Raw genomic sequence first — 24,412 nt, forward strand, 5'->3', positions numbered from 1 at the left:
AAAAAAGAATACTGAACAAAATAACCAATGATAGCTTATTCCTTCTCATGTTTTTAATATAAGAAGCATTTACAGGTTTAAAATACAGTACAAAGTAGAATTTTACATTTCATAGCACTGCAGTATTTCACAATACTCATATAAAAGTGCCCTATATGCCTTGGCATCTCTCTCGCTTTATATACAAAATAAGATCTATGGTAACATAGTGAAAGTGTAAATTCTATTATAAAAATTATGGCTTGTGTCCCATTAGTGATATATCCTAATTGTTTCATTAGTATATGTCTTTTTGCCATGTCATCACATGAGGTGAATTTAGCGTCCTAGCACACTGCCAGGATGCTTCCTTCTCAGAGGCCCACACTGCCCATCACATGATGTATGATGACTTCTGGCAGGGCTTCATGGACGAAGCATCCTGGTAGCATGGCAGGATGATTCCCTTGAAACATGGGAGGCTTCCTGTGTTCCATTGACAACCACAGAGCCAGTGTGGGGGAAAACCACATGGCGATGCTTCCCCACATGGGAGGGGGAAGCATGAACTGCAGGCGAGGTGGGGCACCAGGCTTGCTCAGCTACCCAGCTGATTCAGCACAGAGGATGGCAAATCACCCCATAGGGCCTTATCCATATGATGAGGTCCTTGATCATTCTGGATGGAAGAATTCAGCATTTCCCTTATGCAATAACCTCTATTGCCTTAAACTGTTTGTCACTTGTTGTCCCTTCTAACATGGCTGTGTAGTGAGTAGTAGTGAGCATGAGACACCTAAGAACATCTGGCTTTAACCTTAGACATGTGACATTGAAGGCATTATGTGGGACAACCTATGAGCCCTGTAGAGGTTCCAAATGATGACATCATAATTGGGCATCTGGCGACAAGAGCCCATGGCTGTCTCTCATTCTTTCTTGTGGCCACAAAAGGGAAGGGACAAAAACAATTTGGTAGGTTTTAAAGTAGGGGAGAGGAGATAACAACATGTAGTTCTGTCTGGGCCAGGCATGTAGCCGGGGGGGGGGGGGGGGGCTTGAGGGGCTTCAGCCCCTCCCCCCGAAATTCTCATGGTGGTTCGTGAAAAGGCCTTACTGGTGCATTATTTAAACTGTTATGTTTATTCATATCATGATCTGATCACCATACTCAATATATCCCATATGCATGGGGGTATTGGGGTAATGATACAAAAGGTTTGCTAGGCTAGACCCTCTTTCACTCAGACTCAGCCCGCCCCGAAACTCAGCCCCCCTGAAACCCCCCTGAAATTTTTTTAGCCCCCCCCCCCCCCCCCCCCCCCGAAACGAAATCCTGGCTACGGGCCTGGTCTGGGCAAACTTTTATGTCCCATCTCCCAGTGCAGGGTAATGACTGATACGTTGCTTTATAATTAACAATATTTTATAGATTATGTAACAACAACAATAACAAAACTTTATTTGTATCCCACCCTAGCTCCCCAATGTACAACCATGTCAAAGGGTGTTCAACAAAATTTTAGCACTGCAGACTGTTTTATCTAACAAAACAAATATTTATTTTAAAATGTTGCTGTTCATTGCTGAATTTCTATAGGTCTTTTGATTATATTAGCTCATTTGGCTCAAAGATTTGGACCTCACTCCAGTTTTCTATAAAATAAAAGCAATAAAAACAATTTAGATGTTGCATTGTGTTCTTAACACAATATATGGACTCCATAAGCTGCCAATTTGCTTCTCACATCTAGCATACAATTCAGGCACAAAATAAATCCTTTAGAAAAAAATCATTTAATCTGAACATTCTAATTGAATAGCCATGCAATGTCTTAAGGCAACATAATACTTCTAGCATCTTTGCTTTGGCATACTTCATCTTTGGCCATTTTGTAGAAAAACTATAATACATCCTGTCTGCACCTAAACATTCCTTGAATGTCTTCCTTCAGAAATGCATTTAATGACAAAGGCAGGCAAGGCCCCCAAACTACATTGTAAATTTCAGCAAAAATGCACAGCACAGAACCCTTTCCCCTTAGAGATGAGCATCCTTCATCATTACTAAATGAGATAAATGTCCAACAAACTCAGAGAGTGGTCTATGTTTGTATTCTAATTTCCCATTTCCCAGATGAAAACCTGGAAATGTGACTAAGCAACATCAGATTGTGGGTAAGATGGCAAATGTTATTAATAAGGTAGAAGACATGAACTAGGAGAGTCTATTTCTGATGGTTTTGGCCTCAGCTCACTAGGAATGTCAAGATTTTGCTGCCAGATCAGAACAGTTGAAGGACATATTAATAGACATAAACTGAGAATGTAAAAAGAGAAAATACTAATCTGACAGCCTGATCCTTACACCTCTATTCTGTTATATAGACATGCATAAATGTTTTGAGTTATGTAAAGGCACATCTATGTTGCTAGAGTTCAAGTGGATTTACTTCTTCCTGGTAGTTACATAAGGTAGTCCATCCATATATATGGAATATCTTATAAACCCTGATATATATATGGTGGATAATATGTAACCTGGGAATGAAAGTGGATCTCAAAGGTATTCTGATGCCCCTGAAAACATCTGTAAGATAAAAATGTCTGCTAAGTCAGGCATGTCTCCATTTTTAATCTCAGAACTGAGAGGGGCCACTTACCTTTCAAATGATTGAGGTGGAAGAGAAACTGTATTATTTATTTTAAAAAACAAACAAAACTTTGTTCAAAGCCTGAATGTGACATTTGACAGCTTCTTGTTTTTTTGGCATGTCAGGACATGGGTGTGGTAGGAGGCCCTGAAGCAGAAGTCATGTGTCCCATGCCTTGTTGCAGTAAACAGTGCAATAAAAAAAATTGAACTGGAAAAGAATGGGATTCTGCTCTAACTAATCCTATGTAGTTATGCCTGCCTACAATAGGTAAGATAAACAGACCTCACCTCTGAAGATGCCTGACATAGATGTGGGTGAAATGTCAGGAGAGAATGCTTCTGGAACATGGCCAAACAGCCCGGAAAACTTACAGCAACCCAGTGATTCCAGCCATGAAAGCCTTCTACAACACATTAAACAGCCACTGCTTTCAGAATTCCTTACTGAGCAAAACAGAGGGAAAGGGGGAAGACACATAAGCTTACCTCATTACCAATAGTTAATTTATGCAAGGCTTCCCTGACATAGTTGTTTATTTCCATATGCTAATGCAGTTAGTTTTGAATAAAAGTCTATTGAAACATGTTCATCTGCTCTTCTTTTCCGTGCTGTAGGACCCTAACCCTATTTCGGTATTACTTCTACCTCAGCTACTAAACCTTTTGTTAAAGAAGGAATGCTCAGGAACAGAAGTATACCTGTGTACAGAATTTCAGACTAAAATACTTAAGTTTAAGTGGCTCATACCACCACCCTATGTAACTACTGTTGAAGTCATCACTGATACAGTTCTATAAGGAAAATTTAAAGGACAAGCTAAATACTGTACATACATTTGCTTTAATGCTGAAAGCCTTCCTTTTTCTCATTTAAAAATCCAAACTGAAAAAAAAGGATTAATATATTTTAAGTTATTTTTACAAAAACAAAGATAAAAGGCTAGAAAAATAATAAAAGAGGCAAGGTATAAAGTTTCTATCACCATCACAAGCTTTGGTAAAAAGGTTACAAAGCCACAGCACCAATAATCTCCAATGGCAGTCCCTATACTTCAGTATGAATGAGAAGTGATGAAGATATAAATTTTGGCCAGAAAAGTTGTGTATGTCCCTTGGCGCCAAAGCTTCATTTCAACATCTAACAAAAAGTCTTTGGGTTCCTTCACTTGTCGCTGAAGGTAGACAATGCCTGTGTAGGAATTCAGCTTTCTGGTGCTGAAGTAGTTCTCTTCATTTCCTTTGTTGATTGTAAGGATTATGTTGTCTCCAGCATAAGCAGGCGAGGGACCAATTCGGAAAATATGAGCTGGGACAACAATGTTAGTTTGGAAGTTAAGCTGATAGTAAGTGATTCGCAACGGAGTACTTTGGCAATCCAGATAGCTGAAGCAGTTGATCCGTTCACATCTCCTGAGAGAAGAAGAAGAGGAAATATTTAGCACAGCAGGAACTGAGATTCAAAAGACACCCATCTGAATGATTTGCAAAGTCTCAGCGAAAATGCACTCACACACAACCTCTTTCATGTACTAGGAAAAGACACAGCAGAGCTGCAAATGTTGACTTTGCAATTAACAACTGCTTGTTCTTCTTTTACAACACTCTTTACACTGATGCAATTGTCAGCATAGCAGCCAAATATCAAAAGATCACTAACCTTGAAAGAGCCTCTTTTGGATGAGCACAATGAGCACATAGAGGAATACAGACAAAGTCATGCTGTGTGTTTTTGCCTGGAAAAGGAATCTGTGATTCATCAAAGAGCAGTATATGCTCTAATCAGGTTATATGAAATAGAGCTATAATGATAAAAGGAACTCTTAAAGGCAGCATGTTTTTTTTTAAAAAAAAATCTTTCAAACTGTACAACTGTAGAATGGAATGGTACCTTACAAAGTCAATAATAAAGATAGTGGTTCACTATCTTTATTTCAGCCTGGAACAGCTCTGAGAGCAGAGCTGGGAAATGATGCTTGTTAGACTACAAGTTCTATTATAATGTAATCAGTATGAAAGAGCATGGAATCTGTAGTCCAAAAAAAGAATAGCTGCCCTGAGTCCCCTTTCGGGGGTAGAGAAGGGTGGGGTACAAATATTTGAAATAAATTATTCTTTCCTCTAAACATCCAAGACCAGCTTCCAGGGTTTCTGTGCTGTCAAGGATCCAGTCTAGAGTCTCACTATATGATAATCTCAAGTACGACCAACCCACCTCTCTTTCTTTTTCTTTCTGTCTTTCTCTTTATGGAAGTAATATTTTGTATGTTCTTGGAAAGTTTCCTTTTCTGCAAAGGGAACAATTAGTTTCCCTATGACTTCTTTGTTATTTTTCTTATATTACAATTGTGATGAAAGCCCCACATGTGGACATGGAAAATGATACCAATATAAGGAAAAACTCAATCTGCGTTGACACAGAGAACAGTAGCACACTGAGAAGGATCAAAGAAATGTTGAGATATGCTACTGAATGGAAAAAGGGTAATAATTCATTGGTTGTTGTTAACTGCTTTTTAGATTACTTTGACTTATGGCAACTCTATAAATGAGAGACCTGCAAGTCATCCTATCATAAATAGCCCTACTTAAGCCTTGCAATCTCAGAGCCATGGCTTTCTTGATTGAGTCTATCCATCTATTGCTTTCCACCATAAAAAGCAATATTGCCTTTTGCTGTGAGTCATGTCTACTCATGATATATCCAAAGTATTGGTTTAGTTATCTTGGCTTCTAAGAGAGGTCAAGCTTGATTTGCTCTAGAGCCCATTTATTCGTCTTTTTTGGCAATCCAGGATATCTGCAGAACTATGTACTCATTCAAACAGAACATCTCTGGTATTGTGTTTGCAGAAAGCTCAGTTTCTGCAGGTTTAATCCCTGGAAATTCTCAGTGTGCATGGAACATGGAGAACCATTGCCAGCTAGTGACAACAGTACTGGACTAGGATAACCAAAATCTGACTCAGTATCAGTCTCCATATTGCTAAAGTAGGAGACATCCAGCACAGTTGTAAGATGCTAATTATGCTGCCTCTTCTCACTGTCACATAGAAAACCACCTATCAGATATCAGGTTTGATCAGAGATTGGGTAGAAATTATTTCAGTTTGCTATTATAAATGAATGTATACATTTTAGAACTCTCAAGACAGTGGATTGGAACACATCTTGCTTCAAAAATTATATAATAATAATAATAATCTTTATTTATATCCCATCACCATCTCCCCAATAGGGATTTGGGACGGCTTACATGAGGCCAAGCCCAAACAACATTTTATAAAATACTAGCTGTCCCCTGTCACGCGTTGCTGTGGCCCAGTCTGTTGATCTGGAAAATAAAGTGATGATAAAGTGTTGGTTTCTAACGTATGTAATTTCTTTATGCTTGTGGGTAAACAGTATTTCTTGCTGTTTCTTTGTCAGTGTTGATGTGGAGAGTGTCTGGTTTGCCCACCTGGAACATGCAACATATCATTGTCCTTCTTTAAGGGTCTATTTCAAATCTATGATACTATATCTCTCTCTGTGTGAATCATATCTATCTATCTATCATCTATCATCTATCATCTATCTATATCTATATCTATGGCTGGATGGCTCTTTGTCAGGAAGACTTTGATTATGTTTTCTTGCCCTGATGAAGGGAGTTGGACTGGATGGCCTTGAGTATTTTCTGTTGGTCATGGGGGTTCTGTGTGGGAAGTTTGCCCCGATTCTATCATTCGTGGAGTTCAGAATGCTCTTTGATTGTAGGTGAACTGTGAATCCCAGTGACTACAACTCCCAAATGTCAAGGTCTATTTTCCTCAAACTCCATCTGTGTTCATATTTGGGCATATTGAGTTCCATTGTTGATGGAGTTCAGAATGCTCTTTTATTGTAGGTGAACTATAAATCCCAGCAACTACAACTCCCAAATGACAAAACCCTCTAGAACCCTCTAGAGCACCTACATCCAGAGAACATTGTGGACTCAAACAATGATGGATCTGAACCAAACTTGGAACCAATACTCAATATGCCCAAATGTGAACCCTGTGGAGTCTGTGAGAAATAGACCTTGACATTTGGGAGTTGCTAGGATTTATAATTCACCTACAGTCAAAGAGAACTCTGAAACCCACCAATGATTGAATTGGGCCAAACTTCTCACACAGAACCTCCATGACCAACAGAAAATACTGTGTTTTCCGATAGTCTTTAGCGACCCCTCTGACAGCCCTTCATCACCCCCCAGGGGTCCTGACCAGTATTGATGAGCAGAGGCGGTCCTAGGTAATTTTCAATGGTAAGCAAACAGTATTTTGGCCCCCCCCCTCCCCAATCAATCACTGATATATATAGATAGATAGATAGATAGATAGATACATAGATACATAGATATAGATATATAGATATATATTGGCATAGACAAATTTTGGCCCTCCAGGTATTTTGGACTTCCTACTGGTTGTTTGGAATTGTGGGAGTTGAAGTCCGATCCAGTCTGGTCATCTTGAAAAGAAAGTAATGAGAAAGTTGGTTTCTTATGTAATTTCTTGATGCTTGTGGGTAAACAGTATTTCTTGTTGTTTCTTTGTCAGTGTTAATGTAGTGATTGTCTGGTTTGCCTACTCTGGAACATAAAACATATCATTGTCCTTCTTTAGGGATCCCTTTCACATCTATGATATTATATCTTCTCTCTGTGTGTGTGTGTTTGAATCCTATAGATCTATCTATATCTATGGCAGGATGGCTCTTTGTCAGGAGGGCTTTGTTTTCTTGCTCTGGTGAAGGGAGTTGGTCTGGTTGGCTATAAGGAAGCATTTCTCAACCTGGGGGTTGAGACCTCTGGAGGGATCATGAGGAGGTGTCAGAAGGGTCGCCAAAGACCACTGGAAAACAGTGTTTTCTGTTGGTCATGGGGGATTCAATGTGGGAAGTTTGGCCCAATTCTATCGTTAGTGGGGTTCAGAATGTTCTTTGATTGTAACTGAACTATAAATCCCAGTAACTACAACTCACAAATGTCAAGATCTATTTTCCCCCAAACTTCACCGGTGTTCACATTTGGGCCCATGGAGTATTTGTGCCAAGTTTGATCTAAATCCTTCATTGTTTGAGTCCACAGTGCTCTCTGGGTGTAGGTGAACTACAACTCCAAAACTCAAGGTCAATGCCCACCAAACCCTTTCAGTATTTTCTGTTGGCCATGGGAATCCTGTGTGCCAAATTTGGTTCAATTCCATCATTGGTGGAGTTCAGAATGCTCTTTGATCGTAGTTAACTATAATCCCAGCAACTACAATTCCCAAATGACCCTGGAAGGAGGGCCGAAATTGGCCCAGGCCTGTGTACGTATATGTATGTGTGCATGTGTACACACACACACACACACACACATATATGTATGTATACATATATATCTATGCAAGGAGGAGGCCGCTGCCAAAGAGGGCATTGGTGGTGGCGGCTTCCCCCTTGACCCTCCGTGCTCCTTCCTCCCCAGGCTGGGCACCAGGCTTGGGAGCCAAGCCTGGTGAGGAAGGGACCCTTTTAGCCACGGAGCAGCAGAAGGGCGGGGAGGAGGCTGCTGGCAAAGAAGGCCTCAGCGGCGGCAGCTTCCCCCTTGACCCTCCGTGCTCGTTCCACCCCAGGCTGGGTGCCAGGTTTGGGAGCCCAGCCTGAGGAGGAAGGAAACTTTTAGCCACGGAGCAGCAGAAAGGCGAGGGAGAAGCTGCCGCCGCTGAGGCCCTCTTCGCCAGCAGCCTCCTCCTCGCCCTTCTGCTGCTCCGTGGCTAAAAATTCCCTTCCTCGCCAGGCTGGGCTCCCAAGCCTGGCGCCCAGCCTGGGGAAGAAGGAGCACGGAGCAGCAAAGGGGCGAGGGGGAAGCGGCTGCCGCTGAGAGCAAGGAGGAGGCTACTGGCGAAGAGGGCCTCAGCGGTGGCAGCTTCCCCCTTGCCCCTTTGCTGCTCCATGCTCCTTCTTCCCCAAGCTGGGCGCCAGGCTTGGGAGCCCAGCCCGGGAAGGAAGGGACCTTTTAGCCACGGTGCTGCAGAGGGGCGAGGAGGAGGCTCCTGCCGAAGAGGGCCTCAGCGGCAGCCGCTTCCCCCTCGCACCTCTGTTGCTACATCCTCCTTCCTCCTCAGGCTGGGCGCCAGGCTTGGGAGCCCAGCCTGGCGAGGAAGGGACCTTTTAGCCACGGAGCAGCAGAAGGGCGAGGAGGAGGCTCCTGCCGAAGAGGGCCTCAGCCGCGGCAGCTTCCCCCTCGCCCTTTGCTGCTCCATGCTACTTCCTCCCCAGGCTGGGCGCCAGGCTTGGGACCCCAGCCTGGCGAGGAATGAACCCTTTTAGCCACGGAGCAGCAGAGGGGCGAGGAGGAGGCGCCCCTGGCTGAAATGAAGTGTTCCGCAACGGCTTACTTTGCGTAACGGTTGAGCCGCCCCTGTTGGTGAGAATAGTTTAAAGATATTTGGAAAGAGCCCAGATAACAAATGTCTAAATCCTGTTCTTCACTGAATCCATGGTAACTTTATATGTCAATGTTTGTGCAAGGCTCAGTTGATTCAATGCTCTAGTGGGGTTACAATTAAGTCCAGAAGCAGTAAGAGTGAAGCAAGCAGCCTATGTTCAGGAAGAATAATTACTGAAGATAACACTTTCAATATTCAATTGTAAGTTGACTTACATATCAGACACTTTTCTGTAGTTAGATGGGCACTCAAATAAGAGACATCGGAAGCTGCCTTGAATGTTATAACATGACTCTGATGATGAACAATTGTGGGTTCCCATTGCACATTCATCAATATCTGGGTGTGAAATATATAAGAGAGAATACATATCACAATTATAAAGTAGCGTACTTGCAGGCTTCTTCCAAAACTATGGACAATATGTCATCTATATCAACAGAAGCTTGTATATATGTGTGTGTGTGTGTGTGTGTGTGTGTGTATGAGAGAGAGAGAGGTGTAATATCTCTATTAAGCAAAGCAGTAGGCATTGCCCACATCCCTGTCCCCCTGCCCCCCTCCCTGCTGCCCTGCAGCTCTAAAAGTGATATCAAGGACCCCAGACACCCCTTTTAATAAAACATATACATAATGTGGATATGTGGATATGTAGTTCTCCCAAGGGCAGAGGCCATAATGAACTGAGAACAGGCTGTATCCCCCATGGTCCCTCAGGACCCCCAGGACAAGCAGCAGCCATCACGACCCAAGAACCTCATGGACCCATCTAAGGACCCACAGCATGGCTCAGGTCAGTCCACACCAGTGACCCTCTGCAGCTGTGGAGGAAATTTGCCAGCTGATCGTCTTCCCCCTCCCCACAGTACATATAATTGAGTAAGTTAAAGTATAATAAAATACTGCAGATGACCTCCTCAGCTGCCACTCAGTCTTGGCAAGGCCCCCATTCTTGCCCCTCCTATCTCTCCATCCCTCCCTTACTAAACATCACTGTTTCTCTTCTATTTGTTACTATTTTATTATTTTTATTATTATATTATTATATTCTATAAAAGGAAGGCAAATGGTTATGAACTCAAAACTGTGAACTCCAGTAACCTCTCTGCTTCAGCAGTCTTCAAGATACCACATCCATACCCCAGTTGCCAACCAGAGATGGGTCATAATGCTTAGACAAAGGACTGGACTGATTCCCAATAGGAGGCCATCCATTCATGGCCCCGAGATATCTTCCTGGAGATCTTGGACAGTCATGGGACAAAAGTCCAGACCAAAACTGTGTTTGCAATCCCATCTGCAAATCTACATCTCTGGACTCTGTCTTTGTCTCTGGACTTGGACATCTACCTGGGACAACAACATTCATTGTTCATCTGGCAGGGCCATGCATTTACATAATCCTGTCAGATCGGTTTTGGATTTTTCCTTCTTTCGCTCTATTTCTGGATTACACACCCAGGGGCTAGCATGGCCTCTGGAGCTCCTTCCCTATCTCAGATCACCTCTGCCATCTGATTGGAGACCTCCAGGCTTCTCTGCCTAGCTGGGAGGAGATCCCCAGCTTTGTCACTAGCACCTCTGCCAATCAGGGTGAAATCTGCCAGCTTGGACCTGCCTCCCAGCCAATCAGAGGACAGGAAAAAAAAACTGGTCAGCTCCACCAGCTGGTCAATCTGGGAAGAGGGAGGGAAATTTTGAAACAGGGCAGTCAGTGAATGGGAACGTTTGTGTATGTATTTTTACACATGTACCCTTTGAACACCTGTGCCGTACATGTGTCCCTTTTGCACAAATTTAATAAAGCCTCAGTTGTTTGCCTTCATCCTGGTGGAGTCTTCAGTTCCTGATCATGATTTGCTATCCACACTAGCTTGCGCACCAGGCACCTAGGGTTCTCACAACAGAATGGACTACAAGCCATCAAGAAAACCATATTTGAACAATGATTTTAAAAGCAGTATTATGTAAGATAATGCAGTATAGTGTAATGTAATATAATACTGCTATTTCTCCACTTTTTGAGTCTGCCTTCCATTGGCATCATATTCAGACACATGTTGCTAATAATATATTTTTTTTACCTTTGCATATACTTCTTTATATGATTTGAACGGTCAGTGAAGTACTGTTGTTCCTGATTTCCAAAAAAGCCACACTCTCACATGTGAAGTTGCTTATAGTTCCACAACAAAGAGATGATTTCGACAAATATATTTAGAATCAGAAAATATATCTCTTTTGTTAATTTAATGCAAAAATAATGGTTGATGACAAAATATTAAACTGTGGTTCTGAAGATATAAAAACCAGATGCAATGAATTTATTTCAAGCAGAAAAAAGGGGGAAAAGGGGGGGTCACTTTAGTTTTTGTAGCCACACAGAAAATTCTGAAATGTCTAGACAGCCTTCAGAGGTCTGCAAATAAAATAAATGTTACCAGACTATCCATGTGGCAAAGCATTGCAGTGAAACTTGCTAGTTGTCATACAGGAGACTGGCTCCTAAAGAATTACCATAGTCTTCCTTGATGGTCAAGAAGCATGGAGTGTGGCTTGGTTGAAAAGCTCAAGGAATATTTTTAAAGGGGAAGTCAAAGAGAATTAATGTAAATTAAACCCTTCTTCAATGATTCTGAAAACTAGGTGAAAAGGTAAATTGTTTCCATATGGTATTCTATGTCACGAATATGATTTACTTCTCAATCTTGGCTCTCTGAAGCTTTACAACACAGCTTTGAAAACAATGATCCATAACATAAAACTTTAGCATGCCAGTTCAAACAGATCAGCTTGGATTCACGAAGTCATAAAAAGGGCATGAATAAAAGAAAAAGGGGGAAAACAGCCTTTATTAAATCTCAGAATAAAAATCTAGGATACATTTTTTCATTCTTCCTATATCAGGGATAGGAGACAGATCAAAGCTTTCTCTACAAATCCATCCCATATTTAAGATTTCTGCAGTCTTCAAGTGGGTGTAACATTCAAAGAGACTGTATGCCATGTATATGTAAAATGGATAACATCATAAGTCTGATATCGCATCAATAGTATCTATTCTGCTCCAGTGCCACAGCTGCAAAGAGGCTTCAAGAAGTCATATATGAATTATTTAATCTTGCTCTGCTTTGAAAATAAGTAAAAATTTAACAATAATATCAATAAAGCCATTAAAGACTGGGACAATATTCCAAATATTAAACATTGTAAATCTTCAATTAAAGCCTACTAGAACCTGCAAATAAAAAACATATTCTCAACTGAATGTGTGAAAATTCAAAACCCAGTCTGGCTTCAGTGAGTCAGTAATTATAGTAGAGATTATCTCTGTTCAATGTGTTGTTCTGTGCCTTTAAGTTGAGACATTTATGAGGGCTCTATCATAAAGGTTTTCCAGACATGATTTACTGAGGTTTGCCATTGCATCCCTGTGACACTGAAAGAGTGTGAGTTGTCTAAGATCATCCAGTTGTTTTTCATGGCCAAGTGGGGATTGAAGCCGTGGTATCCAGAGATGTAGTCCAGCACTCAAACCATTACACCACACTGGCTCATTGAAATATGCATAGTTTAGGATTTCAGGTAAATTGATGCTTAACCTTCATGGTTAATTTGGATCTTCAATAAATCAGCTATATGTGAATGGTTAATCTGGGTCTTCATTGGACCACATATGACCACCAATTATACAACAGAAGGCAAATTTCTATACAATTATCTCTGCCTCTCTTTCCCTGATCATAGCGCTATAAAGAGAAATCGTGCCTTTACCTGGAGAACAAGCAAAACAGGTGACTGCATTCTTGAACCAACGAGAAATCTTTCCTTTCATTTCATTCCTCCTTTCTTCCTCCTTTCCATATTGCTTTCTAGAGCTTCCACTATGTTAGATGCAACAAAAGAACCTTAAGGAAATAGAAACACTTTAATCCCCTTCTTACCTCGACAGGTCCTTCCATTTGCTGACATTGTATATCCTTGGTCAGGGCAAGCACACTGATAACTTCCAGGCACATTTAGGCAACGGAAAGTGCACAGAATACCTGCACTTTGTGCACATTCATCAATATCTGCAACAAAGACAATGATAAAGTATAGCTCAAGTTATTCTCCCAACAGGATAGTCCAAGAATATTGGCTTTGGAAATTTCCAGGGCATACCTTTACAAGCATGACCATCTTCTGCTAACTGATAGCCTTGCCTGCAGTAACACTGATAGGAACCATAAATGTTAGCACATTCCTGACTGCATGGATTGTTGTCACATTCATTGATATCTGCGTAAAAGAGTAGATATAGAAATCATGTTTAATCGGTTCAATCACTGCTATCGCACAGATTAGATTAATATACCATCTGTACTATTTCCTGGACACATCAGACCTGGCAATATGCCTTGACTGCATGCCTTTGGATTACTGCAGAACACTGTATGGCGGTGGGGGACTGCCTTTGGAAGCAAGTCCAAAATTTTTCAACAAGACTGGTTCTATTTTCAGACTAAATTCAAAGAGCTGGTCACAACCTATAAAGCTCTGTGTCTTCTGAAATACTGCGTTAAACTACACGAGTCTTCCTGAGCTTTATGATCTTCAGGTTATGCCTCTCTCTTGGTCCCACCTCTCACTGTCACAGGTATACCTGGTGGAACATGTAACTGTTCCCAGGCTACAGAATTTCCTCCCACAGAAGGCTAAGTTGCCCCATATCTGATCTATTTTTGCAAGTCTGCCTTTGATGTGTAAGTAGTTATGACAAAGGGGTCTGTTTGAATTCTGTGTCCTGACTTTTATCTCTGTGTGTGCTTTCAAGCTGCTTATTGATTTATGGCGACCCCATTGATTTTATAGGGTTTAGGTGGTTTTGCCCATTCCTTCCTCTGAAATACAGCTTAGCACATGGTATTCACTAGGGCTGTGCAAAATTATCATTAGTCCCCATAAATTGGATAAAATTATTTAAATTCATACTTACAACTAATTTTTCATTTGAATTTTGTAAACCTTGAAGGTCAGTTTCATTTTCAACACAAGCAAGCAAAGCCAAGCCAAAAAGACTGCAATTCCTCTTTAAATTAATGGCCTCTCAGCATTAGGAGAGGGAAGTAGAAGGGAGAAAGCAGAGTTCACTGGGAAAGAGTCTGAGAATGCACAGAATTCTGGAAAATGTAGTTTGGGACAGCAAGGGGCCCTATACCAGAGAATTCAAAACGCCTTGCCCTATTTTATTTATTTATTTATTTACCTTACTTATATACCACTGTTCTCAGCCCGAAGGTGACTCACAGCGGTTCACAACAAATAAGAACAGCAAAAATTCAATGCTACAGTATAAAAAACAGTTAATAACCTAACACATTACATAATTAATAACAATTACTACAATTGCCCTAAACTACATTTCCCAGAATTCTGCTCTGTATTGGAAAGCCTCAATCAGGATAGGGGAGAGATTTGTCCCTCTGTAGCAGCAGCAGCAGCAGCCAGAGTTCCAATAAATTGTTGAATCTGCAAAGAGGAGGACTGACTGATACTTCTAGTAAGTAATTCTCTGTGCTGGGCTGGGAAGAAATCCCTAAATGAAAGTTTTACATTTAAATGTTTTAATATAATTCTTTATTTTTTTCTATATCCTTTGGGTTTTGTTGTAGTTGTATTTTGTTTTGTAAATTGCTTTGGATCTGACATTGGAAGAAAGGCAAGATGTAAATGAAATAAATTATTAGAAAAAAATTAAATGTTTTTGTTATTGATAATATTACTGAAAGATGGATGGGCAGTAGTTGCAGATAATTGCTACTGTAGCACAAGGATATAATTCTCAAATTTTATTCTCAACGGTAGCAATAAGTAATTTTAGCAATCTTTTTGCTGCAAATACTATTCACAGTTTGAGATTTATTCTGTTCAAAATTCATAGATGTCCAAAAAACAACGATGAAATGAAATGTAATAGAACCTAGAAAAATGCAAACATTTTGGAGAAGGGTCATGGTTTGAATCTTTCTGGACCTTTTTCATCCTTTCCCACTTCCATAATCGAATAAATATGCTTTCTGCAAGAAGACTTAGTGCATCTAAAGAAGTTGCTTTATAGTCAAACACACCCATGCAAAGATGAAAAGCAGTCCTAAAGGTGTTGCCAAAGATAGTTTTTTCCTCCACTTTCCTTCCTCCATTTAAAGATAAACATCATTTTTGTTGATTAAGCGCATGTAAAGCCACTAATTTCTTACATTGCTTACAAAGCCCTCATTGTTCATATTTTAGCACTACAAGTAGTTTGTATACATGCATTACTTTGAAAGACTTAGTAGGTAAATACCTTCACAGTGCTTTCCGTCATAACCCAAACGAAAGCCTGAAGAACAGGAACAGTGGTAGGAACCAGGAGTATTTTCACATGAGTGTTGACAGAGTCGGCCTGGATAATTCCAACATTCATTTATATCTGCCACAAAGGAAGTGTCAGCATTAACATAAAACACATTTGAGAGATAAAAAGAAATAGCAAATACATTTGGACATTTATTTGTATAAAGGCATTTATCTTAGACGTTATATTTCCCTACTCTAATTAGTATGAATAAATCATGAATCTATAATTAGAAGTGTACAGTCCTTTCCTTTTTGTGTATCTGCCCTCCATGTCCTCAGATATTCATGGATTTTTCTCTCTCTCCAATGACTAAATACTAGTTTTCATTGAATATGAAAATTCATCTGAAAAAGTTTTACATATAAATGATTCATTACACATTTTTGCATGAAAAAGGCCACATATCTATCAGAAACTAAAATTTATAGCATCAGTATTCAATAGTATCATTTTTCTTGGAAAATATGAAGATATTGTATGTCTGTGTGCTCTTCATATGCATGGGGGATGTGTAGTCTATATAGGAAGGATATTTTAATTTACAGATAAGAACTAGAGGACTAGGTTGCCCCCATAACATATTTTTAATAGCGTGACTGATAAATAGCCAAACTGGTGTTTGTGTATGAAACAATTCTGTTACCTCTTTCTTTGAGCCCTAGTGCTGGAAAAATAATAATTGGGCTGGAAAGAACAACACGTAAATACTAACTGGACTCCATGTCTCATCAATCAGCAATATCATCCCTTCTTGTGCTATACATACCAATGCAAGTTCTGCTGAATGAATCATATTGATATCCCATCTTGCAGTCACAGCGGTAAGTCCCAGGTAGATTGTGACAAATCTGTCCCTCTCCGCAGCGGTGGACACCGGTCTGACATTCATCAACATCTGCGGAAGCAAATTGTAGCAATTACTCTCACTGCAGTGGGCCAAGCTGCTGGTCACTTTCTGAATATCACAGTTTGTAGCCTGCTGTATTGAAAGAAGAAGCTTTGCATCATGAGAATCAAAACAGAACAGAAGCACAGTTAACTTTATCCTGCCGCTGCAGGAAAATGTGATTAACAATCCCCAGTCCCCTCTTGCCAAATCTGGTTTCATGCAGTTCTGTCTTTCTCCATGGATACGCACAGTGGTTTTAAAATTAAATTACAATGCAGTTTGCAAGGCCTGTTTAATTTATAACAAAAGATTTTACCACACCTAACCAAACTGCATTTAATATAATTAGAATAGGTAGGCACCTTCACACTGACATATAATCCAGTGTAGATTGTGATGCTCTGATGTATTAGAGCATCATTTTCCAAGATTGAATGGAACTGTCTTTCCATACAAAAATATTCTAAGTGGCGTGCCTGACACAAACCCTTTCTTGCACTTAGATATACCAAGACATACAAAAAGTTTGCATTGTTAGGTCTACCGTCCTGATAACAGCAGCAAGTAATGTAATTAGAGAGCAATTGGCAATTAGGGGATATGATTGACAACAGGCTGATGGCTTGAATTAGAGTTGGTTTTCTCAAATTCCATGATCTATAGCCAAGATTGTGGATGCAATCTTTTAAATGATCACTTCTCACAGGAGAGAACATGTATGTTTGTCAATTTTCTCCTCACTGTTCAATCCTTTTTTAAAGCTTTTCAGATTTTTCCCCACTTCTCCTGTTCCTCCAGGATCATGCAGTGAGGATCATAAAGGCTTTAGCTTTTGTTGATTCTTGCTTGGTCTCCCCTAGCTGCCCATTGGTATGTGATGTGGAAGCCAAGAGATTATCATGGAGGCTATAACTTAGTGTTTCTTTCTACAGTGTAATCAGGGCTGGGAGTTAGCCAAGAGAGGTGGATTACACTCCTGCCTATATTCTGATAGCAGGTTCATGTTGACGCACATGTGCTTGCTATCAGATGAAACCACACAATGATCCTTCTTGCTCTGCCACTCCCTTGCCCTTCTGGCTTCTTACGTATCACTGCCCACGTTGGGGGGTAGGAAATAAATGGTTCTCACCTAGGGGAGCAAACTAGCCCTTCAGCCTATCTAAGGATTGGAGGAAAAATGAGAAAGGAGTTTGAGGATGATTCTTCTCACTGAGGCTGATAATCAGAAACGCCTCCCCCCACCCTTTTTCTATTATTTTTTAAAATACGATCCCATCCCTATCCAAGAGATAGCTAGTTCCATAACCATTACATTACATTTTATTTGGAAGATATTTGTATATTAATTTTGTAATATTCTTTGGCAATAAAATAGCTCTTTAAAATATATTATCAAGTCTAAAACAGTTAGGAGGTTATACATTCCAGTCATTAATGTCTTCTTTCTCTATGATTATTTTTAGTTTCAGTTTTATCCTGTTTATGAGAGAGACATCTTCTCTGAACACTCTTTGCTAATTAGATAACTTGAATTACTTCCCTTTTAGTAACTTGACTCATTGATTACAAAGCTCATGGATTTTCTAAGAGGAAAACATGTTAATCTGCTGCATGAAAACAACAGAATTTAGGGGCATCATAAAAATACGTAGTGCATTAGTTCAATAGTTATACTGTGAACCTTGCATGAGACTGGAAGTCACTGCTAATGCAGCATATGATGAAAATGCTACCATTGCATAATTTTACAATTTTACAATTTTTAAATTGTAAATTTTAAAATATTTTAAAAGTACCTTGAAAATAAACCTTTTCTTTGTTGATATCTTGCTTGAACCTATTTACTACAAGGGAAATATTCGGTTCTGGCCCTGCACCTATGCTGACATGAGGATGTATACAACTATTTATTTATGTAATTATCTTATTTCACTTAAGATAACCTCATATTTGGTTGTAAAGAAGAGTAAAATCTGGATATGAGCTTTGTGCAGGGAAGAAGTAATCTGAAATCCTCTGACAATGTCGAAATTGATGGGCAAAATTGGATTTGGTTATACATATTTCCAGTCCATTTTATTTATTTTCTAATGCAGTCTCTTGTATGGACCAATAAAACGGCAGATCAAGAGTTTCATTAAAGTGCTCTCTCTTGGCTTCTCTTTCTTGCATCAGAGCAAGCATTACAAAGTTAATTTGAATACAGATTTAAATCTGCAAATTAGCAACTTTAGTTGCCATTAATTCATTTGTTCAGCCTTTTGATTAGTTTCTGTGAAATTGTGTGTTCCACTGTGTCTTGCCTTTAATTAGGTCCAGAACATTATTCAGTCAGAAGTGCACCATATTTCATGATAGCTACAGTATTTTTCAATTAAATGCACAAGGAAATTGCTGCTAACCAATCTAGTGAATTAAGGAGAAAGAACATTCTTGGGAAGATGCTTTTACTAAACAAAAAGATGTGACCACACAGTTTTGCTGCAGACATGTCCCGATGATATATGTCTATTACCATAAATTAATCCAGTTTAAAACCTAATTGCCCATACCTCTTAAAAAAGGAAAGAAAGAAATAGTGGGTTAGGGAACAATTAGAATGTATATGTGTTCTGGTTCACTGTTTATGTCCCTTTCTTATTTAAATAAATCCTACTAAAATATTTATATTTTAAGAAAAGTGGTTTACGTATGTCCAGAAGGCAACATGGATTTTAAGTACTCTACCTTACTAACAATTGTAGATGACATCTTATTAACTTTTCATTTTAAAAATCAAAGCTTTCTGTTAGAGTTATTGCCTTTTACAATATGGTGACTTTGTTTGTTTAACCATCCACTCTTTTCCTGCATTAATCTAATCTGTAACAATTTTCTTTTCTTTCTCATCTCCATAATACTATGCAACAATATGCAAAAAGTAATTTGTAAGTAGGGCAGTAGTAATTGGTGAATTGGTGACTTCAACAGCCATAGTCATGTATGGGGCTATGCTCAGGAGGATAAAAATGGAGAGGCCGTCCTCTCCTGGGCTGAACTGCACAAACTATCACTTATTCATGATAGTAAGCTCCCACCATCCTATAACAGTGGGACATGGCACTGAGGATACAACCCAGACCTCCTATTTGTGAGTGACAGCATTGTGCAGATGCACAAAATCAGTGGGACCAAACACACAGAACCGACCAATAGTATGCCAACTGTTCCCAACTATAAGGCCTCAGGAAGTTCGATTTAAATGAAGATTCAACTTCAGAAAGGCAAATTGGACTAAATTCTCAGACATGTCAGACGACATGATCATATCAGTCACACCAATCCCTGAGGAATACGAGCACTTTATCGAAATAGTGAAAACCTGCTCATGGGCCTCTATACCGAGAGGCTGCAGAACCCACTACCTTCAGGGCATTACTACTGAAACAGCTACCTTGTTGGAAAACTATTACAGGCTCCACAACAAAGTCCCATTTAGTGAACGAACTCTTCAGGCAGTGCAGAGCATTTTGTCCCCCATCTCTGGAGCCAAAAAAGAACAGCAGATAAAGCTGATAACAGAAGTCGACATGGGCAGGAGCAGCCAGAAGGCGTGGAGGCTGCTAAGACGATTGAGCAATGACCGCTCACAAACTAATACCCATGCCAACATAAAGTCAGTTCAGATAGCACACCAGCTCTTGAAGAATGGGAAACCCAACCTTGCCACCAAAGTAGGAAAGAAACCAATAATCAGACAACCAGATATTGAGAACAAGAACATTCATGAACCTTTTACATCTACCAAACTGGAAATGGCCTTCAATAAATGCAAAAATGGCAAAGCTGCTGGCCTGGATGATCTACGTATGGAACAAATTAAGAACTTTGGCCCAAAAGCAAGGTCCTGGCTGCTGAAGGTGATGAACAACTGCATTGCATCCTGTCAGATCCCCAAAATCTGGAGGAAAGCAAGAGTCATCGCCATTTTGAAGCCAGGCAAAGACTGTAATGACCCAAAAAGCTACAGACCAATCTCCCTGTTGTGCCATCTTTACAAAGTTCTGGAAAGACTTATTCTGCATATAACAGTGGAAAAAATAGACCAATTTATGATCCCACAGCAAACTGGCTTCAGGAAAGGCAAAGATTGAACATCAAAAGTGTTGAACCTGACTCAGCACATAGAAGACGGTTTTCAAAGGCAGCAGATAACTGGAGTTGTCTTCATAGATCTGCAAGAGGCCTATGGCACTGTAAATCATTGCCTTCTCCTGAGGAAAATTATAATATCACAAAGGACTACCACTTCACCTGCCTCATATGAAATGTGCTACAAAACAGGAGCTTTTTTATTCAATTCCAAGGCCAGAGAAGTAGATGGTGAAAACAGAACAGTCTGCCTCAGGGAAGCGTGCTTGCTCCACCCATGTTCAACATCTACACAAATGACCAGCCACTGCCAGAAGGGACAGAGAGTTTAATCTATGCTGATGATTGTGCCATCATTGCTCAAGCAGGAAGCTTTGAGATGATTGAACAGAAGCTCTCCAAATCATCTGGTTTTCCTATTACAGGGAAAACCAGATGATTCCTAATCCATCTAAGACACAGACATGTGCTTTTCATCTTAAGAACAGACAAGCATCCTGACCACTGAGGATTACCTGGGAAGGAATTCCACTGGAGCATCACAGCACACCCAAATACCTGGGAGTTACCCTGGACCGTTCTCTGATCCACAATAAGCACTGCCTGAATATCAAGCAAAAGTAGATGCTGGGCACAATATCATATGAAAGCTGACTGGCACAACCTGGAGATCACAACCATATACAGTGAAGATATCTTCCCTTGCGGATTGCTACTCTGCTGCTGAGTACACATGCCTAATGTGGAACACATCTCACCATGCTAAAACAGTGGATGTGGTTCTTAATGAGATATGCCGCATTATCACAGGCTATCTGCAGCCTACACCACTGGAGAAATTACACTGTCTAGCCAGTATTGCACCACCTGACATACACCAGGAAGTAGCAGCCAATAATGAAAGGACCAAGGCAGTGACATCTCTAGCCATCCCTTATTTGGATATCAGTCAGCACACCAATACCTTAAATCAAGATATAGTTTTTAAAGATCTATAGAGAAACTCACAGAGAATCCAAAAGTGGCAGGCTAAAACCAAGCACCTCAATCCATGGCTGATACCAAATGAGAGACTCCTTCTTGGGCACACAGAAGACTGGGCAACTTGGAAGGCGCCGAACAGACTGTGCTCTGGCACCATGAGATGTAGAGCCAACCTTAAGAAATGGGGCTACAAAGTGGAGTCCACGACATTCCAATGCAGTCTGAGCCCTGCCACATGCACAATGGAGAACCTTCTCATAGCGACACCAGAGGCTCTCCAATAACATTTAGTATAATGCCAAGTTTTTAAAATTTGTGTTTTCTCAAATACATTGGTTCACTCCTGATACGATAAATATAAAATAAAATTTATAAGTAAATCCACTTTCATCCATTTTACAAGAACTTATAAGAACTCATTTATAAGAGCTCATGCACACACACACACACACACACACACATAGAGTCTTTCCATGTTAGACTCTATGAGTGTGTGTGTGTGCATGAAAGAGGGAGATGGCACATTATTCAGAATCTGACTTGTAAATTGATCACTCTGCTCCAGAGATCTGATACTATCTCTGACATTTCCCAACTATTTCAACCACACTTTTGGCCTTCTTCAGAGATATTATAGTAGCCAGGCATGTAGCCAGGGGGGGGGGGGGCTTGAGGGGCTTCAGCCCCCCCCCCCCCGAAATTCTCATGGTGGTTCGCGAAAAGGCCTTACTGGTGCATTATTTAAACTGTTATGTTTATTCACATCATGATCTGATCACCATACTCAATATATCCCATATGTATGGGGGTATTGGGGTAATGATACAAAAGGTTTGCTAGGCTAGACCCTCTTTCACTCAGACTCACCCCCCCCCTTTGTTTCATTAATAACACACCAATTAACACACCCTTTCACTATTGATCTTACTGTATTTGGATCAAATCAACACACCACTTTCTGGTTCCAGCTCAGAAGAAAAGATCGGAATCACTAAAATCCAATAGTCTTCCAAAGTCAAAGTTAATAGGAGATGCAACTTGGAACTAAAATAACATTAACATCCTGCTCCTTGGCAGGGGGTTGGACTGGATGCCCCACGAGGTCTCTTCCAACTTTATGATTCTATGATTCTATGGATAATCTACTCCAGCTTTAGTAACTGGGGTTACGGTCAACCTCACCATCACTATAACAATATCATTGTATATAATTTGCTGTACAACACACAGATCTACCTTTTATATATTTGCTTTAATACATTCAGAACTATAATAAATAAGTCTCAAATATTTTATATATCTGGAAAAACTCAATACTCTAAATAATTATTAATGTCAATTGAAACAAGTAGCCCGAAAGACGAATAACATTCCCTTTCACTAAGGGCTGACTTCCCAAAACGAAAGCCTTGTGCAAATATGTATGAGATCCCTATGATGCCTGAGGAATATTAATTCCTTTTTAGGGTTGGACATTATATGTGTTAAAAAGAGGAAGCATGGATAAGTCTTCCCTCACTAGCCTTGCTGCATGTATATGTACAAAACTGACTTCTTTTGATCTTTTGGCAGCTGCTAAAGTGATCCAACACAGGGCTATATATATACAGAGAGAGAGGGGGGGGGGAGAGAGAATATTTCTGTGCAGCGATGGGAATTTGGGATACAAAAGAATTTCAAAAGAACCTTGATTATAAGCATTAGAGTTTGCAGTTGCATTGAATCTGAATAGGCAGCCAAGTGTCTGAATCTGAATCTTACCAACACATCTGGTCCCATCTTCACTTGAATGATACCCTCTGCTGCACACTAAAAGGTTCTTTTGGCACGTATAGGATCCAACAGTATTGATACAGTTGAACCCAGCTTTGCATGGCTCAGGAATTGATGTACATTCATTAATGTCTGTGGAAGAAATCATATATTAGTGTATCAGAATCAAATTAATCAGAAACCCATCTTCCAGCTGTTGCTTCTTTCGCATTCGTTTGGCTTTGATTTATGGTGCAATAAATTTCTGGCTGATGGGAATCTATTAGGCAAACATTTAGAAATTTAACATTATGTAAATCCAATCTATAATTTTATTTTAATTGTATTTTTTTATAAAAGGAAATTAGTTTTAGAGAAAGAAATTATTGGAACGTTAAAGGCTATTAAACATGATCAAATATGGATAATACAAAAGTATCAGCAGCTCATTCATCTAGAAATACATTGTTCAAGTTAAACTCACCGACACAATTACCCTCCGGATCTTGTAGAAACCCGTCCATGCACCGTTGTTTTGATTCACAATAGAATGATCCCTTTGTGTTTTGACATACAAAGTTTATCTTGCAACTGTGAATTTTCCTTTCACATTCATCAATGTCTTTAAAATAAGATTAAAAATCAATTAATTTAGATACTTTTTGTAATTCTCTTGTAGTTTTTATGCACATATATAAGCTCAACAACAACAAAAAGGTGGGTACATTTTTAAAGGGTGACTCTATAATAAGTTGTCAAAATAATATACACCATCATCATGTGCTAGTGAGACATTTTACAATAATTTGTGAGATTCGTTTCAATAGCAATATTTGATTGGCTAACCCAGCTCCACTGTTACGTTTTCCATCTCTCTGTATTCCAGGTAAAAATCTGGAAGAAAATGTATGCAGCTTTTGCTCTTTCCTAAATTCTTTAAAATTTGCTATCAAGGAAGCTTTGGTATGAGAATATTTGAAGTAACACAGGTCAGAACTTTACGCTGTCATGCAACCTGCTAAAGGATGAGCCTTGGTAAACTTTCAAGGAGATGTTATTGCATCAGTGGAAATATGGATGAGAAAAATGATGAGGATATAGCTGGAAGTAGCACTTCTGCTAGCAACCTGAGCGGTGATGGCAGTGAGTGATACCAAGTAACACTGACCATATACGGC

The 24,412-nt window shown here is 39.9% G+C and overlaps 1 protein-coding gene across 3 annotated transcripts in view; it reads right to left on the reverse strand.

Annotated features, from left to right (window-relative positions):
- Window positions 1–1,517: 1,517 nt before the first annotated feature.
- The window catches only part of FBLN2 (fibulin 2), a 183,339-nt gene continuing 160,444 nt past the window's right edge, over window positions 1,518–24,412 (reverse strand). For all 3 annotated transcript variants that reach the window (XM_060766004.2, XM_060766003.2, XM_060766002.2), the window contains 8 exons: window positions 23,719–23,856; window positions 23,244–23,387; window positions 16,242–16,370; window positions 15,422–15,547; window positions 13,258–13,374; window positions 13,038–13,166; window positions 9,309–9,432; window positions 1,518–4,045 (listed from right to left, as the gene is read on the reverse strand). In XM_060766004.2, the coding sequence (XP_060621987.2) occupies window positions 3,688–4,045; window positions 9,309–9,432; window positions 13,038–13,166; window positions 13,258–13,374; window positions 15,422–15,547; window positions 16,242–16,370; window positions 23,244–23,387; window positions 23,719–23,856 (1,265 nt within the window). In that variant the 3' untranslated portion in view covers window positions 1,518–3,687. The remainder of the gene's footprint in view (window positions 4,046–9,308; window positions 9,433–13,037; window positions 13,167–13,257; window positions 13,375–15,421; window positions 15,548–16,241; window positions 16,371–23,243; window positions 23,388–23,718; window positions 23,857–24,412) is intronic.

This window comes from Anolis sagrei, chromosome 2 (assembly GCF_037176765.1).
Source record: "Anolis sagrei isolate rAnoSag1 chromosome 2, rAnoSag1.mat, whole genome shotgun sequence".
Taxonomy (NCBI): domain Eukaryota; kingdom Metazoa; phylum Chordata; class Lepidosauria; order Squamata; family Dactyloidae; genus Anolis; species Anolis sagrei.